The sequence below is a fragment of the Drosophila biarmipes genome, chromosome X (assembly GCF_025231255.1).
Source record: "Drosophila biarmipes strain raj3 chromosome X, RU_DBia_V1.1, whole genome shotgun sequence".
Taxonomy (NCBI): domain Eukaryota; kingdom Metazoa; phylum Arthropoda; class Insecta; order Diptera; family Drosophilidae; genus Drosophila; species Drosophila biarmipes.
The window spans coordinates 24,261,749-24,274,548 of record NC_066611.1 but is presented as its reverse complement, the minus strand read 5'-3'; the positions used below and the strand labels follow the sequence as shown (position 1 = coordinate 24,274,548).

At 46.6% G+C, this 12,800-nt stretch overlaps 2 protein-coding genes across 7 annotated transcripts in view; both read left to right on the top strand.

Annotated features, from left to right (window-relative positions):
* LOC108027547 (serine-rich adhesin for platelets) overlaps window positions 1-12,800 on the top strand; it is a 41,830-nt gene that overhangs the window by 205 nt on the left and 28,825 nt on the right. For 5 of the 6 annotated variants that reach the window (XM_050887642.1, XM_044093451.2, XM_050887647.1 and 2 more), the window contains exon 2: window positions 1,260-1,347. The gene's annotated coding sequence lies outside the window, so the exon portion shown is untranslated. Of the gene's footprint in view, window positions 1-856; window positions 1,151-1,259; window positions 1,348-12,800 lie in introns of those variants that run through there. The other variant, XM_050887643.1, reaches the window with a different exon arrangement.
* On the top strand, window positions 9,051-11,243 carry LOC122818618 (uncharacterized). The gene is made up of 2 exons (XM_044093072.2): window positions 9,051-10,039; window positions 10,099-11,243. Exon 2 carries the CDS (start codon window positions 10,195-10,197, stop codon window positions 10,780-10,782), a length of 588 nt encoding a protein of 195 aa, XP_043949007.1. The 5' UTR covers window positions 9,051-10,039; window positions 10,099-10,194; the 3' UTR covers window positions 10,783-11,243.

The following is a 12,800-nucleotide window of genomic DNA, read 5'->3' as shown; positions in this document are numbered from 1 at the left end:
AGTGGCGTGTTTTTTTTTCTTGTGAAAAGGAAAGGCACAGTGCAGTAAAAAGTGAAAATCGAGAGATAAAGGACGGGCACCGCAGCCGAAAGACGAATGCGGGAGACGAGGACAGCGCAGAAACACAAGTATCGCAAACATTTCGCTTTTGCTGGTTGCTGGGTTTTCTTGTTTGCCGCCGCCGAGGACGCCAAAAACAACAACAGCAGCAACAACAGCAACAGCAGCCACAACAACAAGGGAGAGCAACAGCCGAGCAAGAGGAAGCAGAGGCGGCGACAACAACAAAAGGAAGTGAAAATGCAACGTGCAACATTTGGATTTTGTTTTGCGGAGTTCCATTGAAACTGTCGCGTTGTTTTTCGCTCTCTCTTTCGTGGCCGTTCGCGTTGCAGCGGATGGAGCGGGGGAGCGGGGCAGAAGTGGAAGGGAAACGAAGCTGTGTAGGTGCCCTGTGTGTGTGAGAGTGCCCAGTCGGAAGTTCGGGAAGGCACTCCGGAGAGCACCGCTCTGGAATGCCTTCCCGTTGTGTTCCCACGTAGTCCAGGCAGAACGCGATCCCGGTACACAGATAGGTGCTCGCGGGACACGTTCCCAGGTGCGTTCCAGAACGGCTGCGGGGAACGCTTCCCTTTGGTCCCCCTCACGAGCCCATGAAATGGGATTCTGTGTGGATGCAAAGCTGTTGTTGGTGCCCAGTCGGAAGTTCGGGAAGGCACTCCGAAGAGCACCGCTCTGGAATGCCTTTCCAGATAGGTGCTCGCGGGACACGTTCCCAGGTGCGTTCCAGAACGGCTGCGGGGAACGCTTCCCTTCTGCCCCCTTCCCGAGCCCATGAAATGGGATTCTGTGTGGATGCATAGCTGTTGTTGGTGCCCAGTCCAGGGGAAAGAATGTGTTCTAGAACGCTTCCACTTTCGGCGGGCACGTCGGCAGCGGCAAGCAAAGAACAACCAAGTAAACCAAATCGAAATAAACCCATCGGTAGTTTGCAAGGAAACACTGAAAACAGTGGAGTTCGGAACATGTTCGTTATTGAAAACAATCAGTGTGGTGGCAAACAAAACCTCCGTGCCTCTTGAAGTGCTCCTACCTTGCCCGCGACTGTGCGCCTTTCGCCTGCCACCGACTCACGTTCCATTGATAAGAGGTGCGGGAGAAGCTAGGCGTTCTGGGAAAAGGATTGCGGAATGTCCCCCAGATGAACAAGCAACAAACCGCCTTATCAGCGCTGTAAAATTTTGTTTGTTTTTCCCTAGTTTGCAAAACAAAACGAAAGCCTAAGTGCACGAACAGAAGAGCAGAGAGGAAGTCAACGAGTGACAAGAAGTATCTTCCTGGTTTTTGGTAAGTATCTCCTCCTACTTCCCTCCTAACTAGGTATAATTCTTGCCCCTCCTTGCGCCCTGCCATCGTCACTCTTCCTGTGGCGAAAGTGAAAGTTTCCCGGCCCTTTTCCCGTCGGTTGGACTCCTCCCCTCTCTCGCCGGGGAGTTCTTCCGGATCTCCGAGAATTCGGTCGTAGCTACAGGAAAAGGCCTCGACCCCAAGCAGTTGGGGAATATTTTCCACTGACAGCCGATGAAACTAGTTGCTAACATTGAGCTTGCTGCAAAGTAGTGCACCATTATTGGGCAGTAGTTTCGACGGGGCAGGAAAACTCTGGACGCCCAATTTTCCAATTTTCGCAGTGAAACTGCCGGACACCGCCGTCCGAGTCCTGCCCTTGGCTCCCCACCCCAGGTCGGTTGACACTGCCCCGAACTTGGGGCAGATACACAACCGATGGCGAGAGTCGATGGATAATCACGCGTAATGAGCAAAGAACAGCGTGGCCCGAGTGCAATTGTTGCAACAATGGCCAAGTCCATTACGTGTTTTCCCCGCACTCTGGCCAATAGTAACGGGCACTCGAACTCGGACCGAGCCACGAGCTGTAGGAAAACCCAGCCTTGTTCGCCGGACCTCGGCTGCCGCTACTGCCATTACCACTCGCGGGCTAATGCTTTTCGTATTTCGCTTTTCTTTCGTGTCTTGGCCAACACGCAAGAAGCAAAAGTAACACAAGAAACCGGGCGAGGAGAAGCAGAGCAGCAACAAGCTGAAATTACATAAAACCTTGAGGCTGCACACGAAGAAATTGCACATGGTGTTGGCTACTCTTGAACGAATTTGGGTCAGCCAATCGCCGACTAAATAGTTACGAGTGTTCAGCGGCCTAAGATAGTTACAACAGGGCGCTCGGAAGTATGCAACGCTTTTGTGAGACGTCCGTGGTGTGCCCAGTTAATTGCATACTTTTAAGCACCATTCGAAGGCATTCCCCGGAAAATGTTTGCCCAAAACCAGTGCCAACTACACCATCAGTAGGAGAAAGGTTGTCAAATTTTCGATATAGAGCCCCTTGTATTTTTGTAGTTGATTAAATCACTTTTCCTCCAGCGGAATATCTAGTGCCTGGAAGACGGAGTCGTCCCCTGGAGAAGGGAACACCACACTCTCCTACGACACCATCTGCGACCCCCGTTTTCTGGCAGTGTAGGGACGGGGCTGGGGCTGGGGCTGGGGCTGGGGCCTGGGAACCGCTGTCTTCACCTTCCCCCGACCATAAGCCTGCTGGACGCGGTCCGAGCACGAGCCGCCCCACCAACGCGGGGCAAACGAACCCCAGCCCCGACTCGGGTCCGAGCAAGCCGCTTGATTAACCTTCTTTTTATTACAATATTTCGTTGGTTGACTCTTTTCGTGGGCCCACCGCTGCTGCTTTTGCTTGGTCGTGGTTTCAAGGCGGCCACGTTCGGGATGGGAAATTAAATGCACTGCAATTACTGCACCCAAAAGGCCAGGCACAAAGCAAAGGGAATGGATGTCGGATGGCGGCTAGATAGGATCTGGGGCCAGGGCGAAGAGAGCCGAGTTCGAGGGAAGAGCGTCGTCGAGACGTGGCTGCAGCTGAGTGGGCTCCAAAATCAGGTTTGGATCGCGGACTTCTCGGCCAGGAGCTGCCAGCGCCTTAGTCGCAGTTTAGAATTTAGATTTAGTACGAAGTTTGGATTTAGTATCGCATGGCAAGGCACGGAACTGCCTTAAAATCGTAACCAGAATCGTGCAGAACTCCCTTGCATTTTACCTACACTACACAACACCCCTGAGCCACGCACCTGGCTTGTTCACTCACTTTTTGCCACCTATTACTCACTTGTTTGTCGGTTAATTAGGCTCAAACATTGTCAACAGCTTGTCGTTGTTCTCTTTGTTGCTTTGTTGGCTTTGTTGCAAGTCGCGTGAAAGCCACAGCGCTATTCGATTTAAATACTAGAACTAGCCACTTGTCGGTGTTGCTGGAGAGGCGGGGGAATGCTGGGATGACATAACCCCAGCGCAGTACCAATGCCTCACAGGTGGGATCAGAGTCAGAGGGGCGGAGGGAAGGTTTAGACAGATCTTGTGGGCACTCTGGGCCCCTGGAGGGGCTTGATCCCAGCGCCACAATCAGCTGGGGAAACGTTTTAGAGGTATTTTAAGAACACCCATGTCTAGCCAGTCTGGGGAAGTCTCTTCGAGCATACAAGCACTGCGATATCTTGCGCTTGTTATTGTTTTCCCTCCGCCCCACTCCGGATTCGTTTTTATTCAGAGGGAAAAGAATGCCAAGGTCGTTGCTCGTTATTATTCACTGTCTTCGGGCCCGCGATAACGAAGAGCAAGCAAGTTTCTAACGAAATGACAAAACTTGGGAACGTGGAAGTGCCGCGGAAAAGAAGGTGCTCGAGAAACAAGTGCCAGCGAGTGCCGCCCAGCACCACCCCTTTTCAGAACCAGAACCGGAAGTGGTGCCAGCAGGAACAGCTCGCCGAGCGCCACGCAAAATGTTCAACGTACTTCGCCCGTGCTGACTTCTGCGCTGTATCTGGAGGCCAAGCCACGTTGCATCCTACCACTCCTGTGACTTAAGTACGAACGGGTGCAGCCGGGCCCGCGATGCAAGCTGGGTTTAGCAACTGATCTTATATCACCATGTACAATCCGGGGCACGAGACTGGGGCACTCGGTGTGAATACAAAGGTTTCGATTGGATGATAGGTTCTTCACAATAGATTTGTAAGGACGTGTCTACGTTCTCTTGCAGTACTACCCGCTGGCTCCTCTCGAAAAGTTCCCTGCGACAGGCCGAAGAAGCCGCAGTTGTCGCCCCAAGCCGCTCAGTATTTATATCAATATTAATATTTATATTGACCGACAAATGGGAAGTGCAAACAAATTGAAATCGCCGGCGCTGGCGCAATTGTCTTGCCTTATCACCGCCGCCTGGCCGAAAGCAAACAAAGGCCATTGCAAAAACAGACGGACGACACTTGAAAAATGAATTGAGCAAGCAAATTGCAGGGAACGAGAATTCGAATGAGTACTATATGGGGTATGGAAATGGAAATGGAGGTGGAGGTGGAAGTGAAAAGCGGGACAGGGTCTGGCACTTGATTGGGATTTGGGACTGGGTTGTTTACCAGTTGTGTCGAATGAATCGGACACCTTTCGTGGGTCCTCGTACCTTTCAGGTGGCCTGCAGGCCAGGTAAGGGGTGTCTGGTGATTGGGCTTTGTCCACCTTGTGATTACATTTCACGCCCCAATCGAAAAGCCAGGGGCCGGAAGAGTCGGAAAGGAAATGCAGCAGGAAGCAGTCAGTCAGCCAACTGGCATTGCAGCACTGAAAGAATCGGTCTGACGCGCTTGTTGGGCTCGAGGCAGGTTGTGTTTTTCTAAATAGTATAAATTGTGAAATAAAGGGAGACACGGGTGATAAAAGTCAACAAAGAAATTAACTAGAAAAGAATTCAGAAATGAATTTCTAAATGAATTCGGAAATGAATTCAGAAATGTGTTTGTAAATGAATTCAGAAATGAATTTGTAAATGAATTCAAAAATGAATTTGTAAATGAATTTTAAAATGAATTTAGAAATGAATTTTAAAATGAATTCAGAAATGAATTTCTAAATGAATTCGGAAATGAATTCAGAAAAGAATTTGTAAATGAATTTCTAAATGAATTCGGAAATGAATCCAGAAATGAATTTGTAAGTGAATTCGGAAATTAATTTAAAAATGGATATAAACTCAGAAATGAGTTTGGAACAGAATTTAGAAAGGAATATACAAACGAGTCAAGAAATAAATGTAGAGGTGAATTCACAATTAAAATGAATTTAGAAATTATGTATTATTTGAAATGATTTTTAAAACGAATTAACAAAATTAGTTGGGCTTAAATACAATACAACTCCACCTAGAAATGAATGTCACACAGAGTTCAGAATGGTCTCATAGACTCTACATCTTGTACCATCTTGTAATTTATTAACGTGTAGACGGAACACAGATTCAACTCAGGTTTAGACTCATCAACGTCGCCATTATCAACTCGAGCGTTGTGATTATCCTGATGATTGTGGCCCTGCTGCTGCTGTCATTTTATCTCTGGCCTCTGTTTGAGGTGGTTCGGGCTGCTGCCGGCGGTGGTTGGGCGGTTTGGGTGGTTGCCTGGCTTCCGTGGCGCGGATAGTGGGTGGTGGGTGCTTTCGGCACGTGCGACGGGCGCTAAGTGGGCGGCTATCTCTCGGCCTGCCAGCCGTTTCCTCTTATCATAAAACAAAGGCGGGAGCAAAGGGAAAAACAACAGCGGTGTCTCTGTGTTTTCATGAGAAAAACTCGTGGAATACACTATCGTTTCTATCCCAAAGAATTTTTTCCGAGAGCTATGGACCTATTATTCTTGAAAATTTAATAAGAGAAAATTGTTCTGAAACAAAGTTACTTATTTCGAGCATACCTATTGTCTAGGTAAAATTAAAGATCTAAAACTTTCTTTGTTACTAAGTCTTCAATAACTTAAGAAATATATTTAAAAAATTGTCAAAACGTCATCACACAATCCATTGAATCGAAACATTTAAGGGTGTATAACAAACCTAAACAAAATACAACACTCAGGCAAACTGAACAAACAGAGTGTGAAGTAGCATTGGGCGATAGCGGAGAACAACCGAACGCAAATGCGTTGGAGGACAGCACTTGACTACAACAACTGAAGTCACAATATCAGCCCAGGTGTGCAGTGCAAAAAATGTCAAAAGCAAACTGCCCCCAAATCACCTGGGTGAAATGAGTTTATTGCATCCACTAAATAGTCTGTAGATCGGTGAATCTATAGGCATAAAGATCTTTTGCACGGATCTGTGCCTCAAAAATTTAAAGAGAGTTCAAACCTCTCGGAAACATGTTGAAAAGTATGCTACAAATTTTTATTAATATTTACATAAAACATTTTTTGATTTATAAATTTTTTCTTAAATTGCTTTCTTGATTCTTCAGAGGTTTAGAGCCTATACAGATTTTATTTTGTTTAATAACCTAATGCTTAAAAATTAAATATAATAAATAAAACTAAAAGTATTGAAGATAGTAAATGTTGAAGAAGTCAGCGACATGTATCAGTTAACATCCTGAATTGGTAACCCAAATCCCCGAAATCCCTGTGAGCCAAGTAGATGATTCGCCCGCATTTTCGCTCGGTGCATGCTTAGCGGCGACAGTAGCCGTCTCTGTTAACTGTTAATGCTCACCGGTGACAACCAGCGACAGTGGCAACAACAAAAGGCGGTAAGCACAGCTGCAGGGCAGTAAAATATCGATCGGCAGTGTCAAGAGCAGCAGGCTTGGACGTCGGAAACGCGGGGAAAAGCGGGGGAAATTCGAAGGGGCGCAAGGGGTGGCTACTTCATACGGCTGGCATTCAAATTAGAGGGGGCGCAAAACGGGGGAGAAGCCTCGCCCAAGGAAACGAGCCAAGTGATTCCAGGGAGTGAATGAAAACGAAATGAAAAGCCAAGGGAATTATGAATGAGTTTTTGAGAGCCGAATATGGTTGTTAAATGTGAAGTTTAATTTTCACTCATCACTAAAATACTTCACAGAATCTTACAATCCCAAGTAAGGGCCCAAGAGCAGATCCCAATAGTGCATCATTAGTTGGGAAATTGAGATTATGCCCCAAAGTCAGCACTCGGGAATGTCAATTGAGTCACTTTAATCACCTTCCGACTTCTATCCAGCCGAGGAGATTGCATTCGTTCTGCGAGGATTGCATCCCGCAGATAACTTGATTTCCTTCCTTTCCCCCTCTGCCCCAGAAGCCCCTTCGAGTGTACAGGAAATTGCGTTTAAATGAATCAATAGATAAAAGCCTTTGCCAATTGCATTCGCATCTACTTTGCCGAGGCGCGAGGAATCCTCTTGTGCACAGTGCGAAACAATTGGGTTAGGCACATAGCCATACTTAGTTGCAATCTAATCACAGTGAAATCTTATCAAGTGTCTGGTCAGAGTCGCACTCTGCATCGCATGGTGATGAGAACCCTGAAGCCAAACCTTGGAATCTCCCGTGATCGGTAGTATCAAAACGCGGATTCTTGAGGACTCCGACGCTTTTTCTTCGTGCGTAGACGCAAGCTTGGCTGGGCGAGAGGGAGATGGCCGGAGGGCGGGAGGGAGACGGAAAATCTCTTTATGTGTGCAATTTCCGTTCCTTCTGCGGCGCCCCCTCCTGCGCCCAGTCCCTCCCTGCCCCCACTTTCGCGATGTAACGACTTTTGCGGAGGATGCGACAGATAACAATAACAAAAACAACAACAATGACAAGTCAAGGAGCCTTGAAGCTGCAGCTCCTGCTTCCTCGCCGCCGTCTTTGTGTACCCTTACACACACTGCATACACTGGAAAAAAGGCTGTAACGGAAGGAAATAAATTTAATTTACCAGAAAATTAGAGACAAACATAATTTTTAATGGCTGCAGTTCCTGCAAATTTGTACGACATATAGCTCTACTTATTTTTTTTATTATTTTTAAAAAACCAATGCGCTGCATAGAAATTTGTTGCGGTGCAGCTGTGACTTGGCAGTGACTTGATTTCAAAGCTGAAGCTGAAGCCGGTTTGCGATGCTTTTTGCGGCCTGTTTTGCGGCCTGGTCCTTGAACCGTCTCCCGCTCTCTCTGTCCCTCGCCTTCTCCCTGGTTCTCCCTCTCTCCCTCTTTTTTGGGCCTTCCCCTTGGGTAATAACAAATAATAAAAAGAGAGGAAGCCAGGGCCAAAAGCCAAGAAGACAGTGAAAGCCCGCTTTAGACCATATCAACAAATATTCGGAACCTACTGTGCTATTCCAGGGAATGATTACTCCGATGTCGCAGTGGAAAGTTGTCTGGAAGTGTGCTAGATACTTTTATTTCAAATAGGTAGAGGCCTAAACGGAAACAGGTATTAAAAAGTGCCCACCTGGTACAAAATCTTTGTAAAATTCTGGGAGACTCGTCGTTTTTTGCGCCCTTGCATTTGCAAATTGCATAGAACTGCATCCAAACGAGTGCAGGTGAAAGAGACGGCAACAGCCGAGGAAGGAAAGAGAGAGTGAGACTGGGCGGGAGACAGTGAGTTGCATCCAATTTATTAAATGCCCCGCAGCTCTTTACTTCTCATCTGACACTGTACCAAATTAGACACTAAAAAATAAAATAAATACAACAAAGCGGGGAGGACGGGCTTTCGGTTAACCGGTATTTGCACTGGGAAAAATTCTTATAAAATACCTCTGTCCATATCTGAAGTTATGGCAATATAAACATTGTTTCGTTAAATATTGATAAGCTGCTGACTCTGTATTACTTTTCCGGTTAGTCAAAAGTCTAGGGTCAAAAGGCCCTTAAAATTGAAAGCAGCAGTTTTACAATTGTTGCTCTTATTTTTGCTTTCCATTGAAGGCAGTATTCTCAGATGCATTAAGTGTAATAAAAAGATCTTTTGCAATTTTTATTGTATTGGATATTTGTCGCTCTGCATAAATCCTTCGGATTATGCATGCGGTGCAACCCCCAAACAACGCAAATGCAACCCTCTTCCTGTTTACCCCAACCCCCAATTCCTACCCATTTTACCCCCCTGCGCCATGCTTTTACCCCCACATCTGTGAATTGCATTTTGAATACTCATTATGAGGGTTTTCAGCTCCGGGGGGACTCCCCCATTCCCGAACCACCATTGACCACCCCCTTTGGGTGGTGGAACCAACAACCCAACAACCCTCGCTCCCAAAAACAAAAACAAAAAGAAGGAAAAAGCAGGAAAACCCACCAGAACCCAAAGCCAAAGGTCCGATCCGCACTTTGTGTGCCACCCTTTCTTGCTTTTCATTCATAAATGGATTTAAAGTGGATGCAATCTGGGCCTGAAAGTGGGTGGTTGGGTGCTTCCAGGGGGTGGTTCTGGGGAGGAGGGAGCGGATTATTAACATGAGTATGCACTTGGAGCCTTCATTATGAAATTAAATGTATACACCACCCCTGTAAAAACATATGTACTTATATGTTTTCATACCGAGAAATACGTGTTGGTTTTCGTAGAGATTTTCATGGTTTTCCCTTACAGGCTTCAGCAGAAAATATTCCACGAAAATGAACAGATCGATGTCGTTGGTTGAACTAATCCACTAGAAATTGTAACCAATGATGGAAATTACTATAAATTGTTGAACGGAAAAGCTTAAACTTAATTTACTTACTTCCTTGCAATATTTCTTGCCCACCCAACCAAAAATCCAGTTCTTACGATTAAAAACAAATTCAATCAGGCTGATTGGCAAAGCAACCCTGAAAACACCCCTGCGACCATCCCATCGGAATCGAATACTTTTCGGATTACTACCGTCGGTCAGCATAATCCTTGGAGAGCCCATGAAAACCATCCATCAAGTTGTCAAATCGGGCAGAAGATGAATGGAAGCCAGTTAAGGGGATTACTTTGGAGAATCGTAACTGATATGATAAGTGTGCCCGGATAGTGAGGGGCTTATCGACTGGCGGTAATCTGGCAACCCTGGTTCGGGCAACCCCAATGGTGTGCGACCATACTAAATGCCTGTCAAAAAGCTGATCTGTCAAGATATTGAAAGCCAATTTTTTTCTCGTGACTTTGAATTCGTTTTCGCTGAAAGTAAGTGCTTAGAAACCGGAAAAAACGTGGAACTAACCTATTTGGTGTTTTCGATCAAGGCCTTAAGTGGTTTTAGGCAGCAGCAAGCAGCGCGAGACGAGCAAGGAACAGTTTTCAGAAAGATTCAGCCAGCAGAAGCGGTGCACGTGAGCGATATGGCCGATATGCACGACCTTGACAAGGGGGAATGCGACGCACCAATGGACGGGGAGATTCCAACCAGGACCATAGGCACGGGGTCCGAGAAGCCCGGACCTGACGGCGAAGGCGGGAAGCCGGAGGTCGAGGCGGAACCGTCTTCCAACGCCAATGGGGAGCAGGACCCTAAGGGCGGAGAATCCGCCAAGAAAGCCGACTCAGATCAGCAGGCCGGTGCTGCGCCTGAGGTGCGCGAGATGCTGCTCGATGAGGAGCAGTTGTCCCCCAAACAGGGCCTGGAAGAACCACCTCTCCCAGGAGATCTTCACCAATCCGGGGATCAGAATAAGACGCGTGAGTTGGGCGGACTCTCGGACCCGGAGGAGGAAGCTCCTCCTTGCCCATCCGCGGAGAACCCAAAGCAGTCTGAAGGGAAATCCTTGCCAAAGCGCGATTCTCATGATCCGGTAAATTGCGCAATCGCTCCACGAGCCAAGCGACCAAAACTGGTGGACCAAAAAGACGAAGACTCCACCCCAAACCAGGCCACCCCGTCCTCCGAGAACGAGGCTCCCGCTCAGCGCATTGACCGCTCCCAAAACTAAACTATACCATCTCAATACTGAAGTTACCTCACACAAACAGTACACCGAAACAACTTTAAATTTAATTTCACTGAAATAGTTTGTACCTAAACTCAATCGACACTCCCAATGATTAAACTTGTTGATGGATTGAAGCGCTTTTGGCATGCAGAAATCTTCACTTTTAGAGAATCTAGAATATGCTTGCCCCTTACCAACTTCATTTCGAAAGTGAGCGCTTTCCGAGTGCATCAAAACAAAGATGTTGTTGAGTACTAAATAACAATTAGTTGCTACGCTTGTTCTAAACTGTAGTGCTTTTCCCCGCCACACCGCGATTCGTTCGTTTTTATGGCCGGCAAAGCGTCAAGTCATGCTTCAAGCCATTAGGTGGAAATCTGTAATCTCAAGTTTAGCGAGCTCCTCCCCAAACCCTCAGCCCCCACCACAGCCTCGGCTCAGGGCCTAAAACTTCTCACAAATAAAATTGAAAATGCGATACAAAGGAAAATAATGAAACTCCTCCCCTTTAATTGAGTTTTGTGATGCACCGAGAAATGACTTTGCAGTTTACTAACTAACTTTTGGTAATTCCGTTTTCGACGGGGCTTCCATAATTTGAATTTGAGGCTTTGTAGAAGAAAAACCAGAAGAGCAGGGGCGAGCGCCGAGGTCTGCTGTTGCAGCATGCAAATGGTCACGTAACACAAAACTATTTCCAATTAAAACCCCAAATCAAACCCAATGAACTTTGGGCGACAACGAAGGGGAGTAGCCATCCGGAGGGGAGTGTTCTCCGTCAGATGAAGTCGGTGCAAAGATCTTCTGCGATATCTCGACAGTTGAGTTCACTCCCAATTGAACTTGGGGAATCCATGTCAGCAACGAAGACAAAACCCATCCGAAAGAGTATCAGCCATGTGAGGCTTTTCTCCACTCACGTTTCGGTTGCTTTCGTATGCTCTAAAAGAAAGCATTGCTTTGGGCTGGAAATGATGTGCAAAATAGCTCTATAGTCCCGGTGCTATTATATAGTAATGGTAAATACCGTTTGGAAAATTCGGTTGCAGGGTAAAGCATAGTTTTCCATCGCAAATCCCTTGATCTTTCGGCAAGTGTGCTAGAAGTTTCGACCGGATTCGGTTCTCCTTCCATCTCGTTGCCCTGCTGCTCGGCGAGCTCTCTATTGAATGGTCAAAGGCCTGAATAATTGCGAATTAAATGCTGTGCAATTGTGGGGCAGGTCATTCTGCATAGAGCACAACAGCCCCTGCACGGCGCTTTAATTTAAAAACGCTTCCCCTCCTTGTTCTGTGTTCCGCCGTTGCCAAGGGTCGGCCAGCAGCCCCGACTCATCGGATCCCAACCTTAGTTCTTATGTCAGCCAGGCGCGCGTACAATATCATTTTCTGTTTTTCAGTCTTTCAGTTTTATACTTTTTGTTTACTCTGAAACTGTTGGGTTTGTTTATGCTTTCTGGTGCCTTCTCGCCCTCGTGTGTGCGTTCCTGTTGTTTTATATTTATTGTAATTTCACTCTTTGGCTTGGCTTCTTCTGGTCTCTAGATGGTCTCCATTCGAAGACGAGTCGGGGAGTCGAAGAAAGTCGTTTTGGCGGCTGCAACGGGAGCTGAATGTCTGATTGAATATTTTTGCTAGTTGGTTTGGGTGCGCGATCATCTAGTACCTCCCTCGGCGGATCTATAGTGTGCTTCGATGACACAACCTCGTGACAAGATCTGTGGGTCTATTCAAATGTTTACGTCATTGAACACTCATGGGAAGACGACAATGTTTACACGAATTTATTCGCTTAAATTACATTTGTCAAAGAGCCAGAAAAGAAAGATCTACACGAACGACCATAAATCATACTCGGAGAACTCGGATAATGATTGAGAAAACCGAAAGCACATACGTGCGGCTTAAATAAACAAACATCCAGATACATTTGTGGACCTCTGGGCTTGATTAATCATTAAAATGTGTATTAACTTATTCCTGACTGCATTCGATTCATGAAATCGCAATGATAATTGC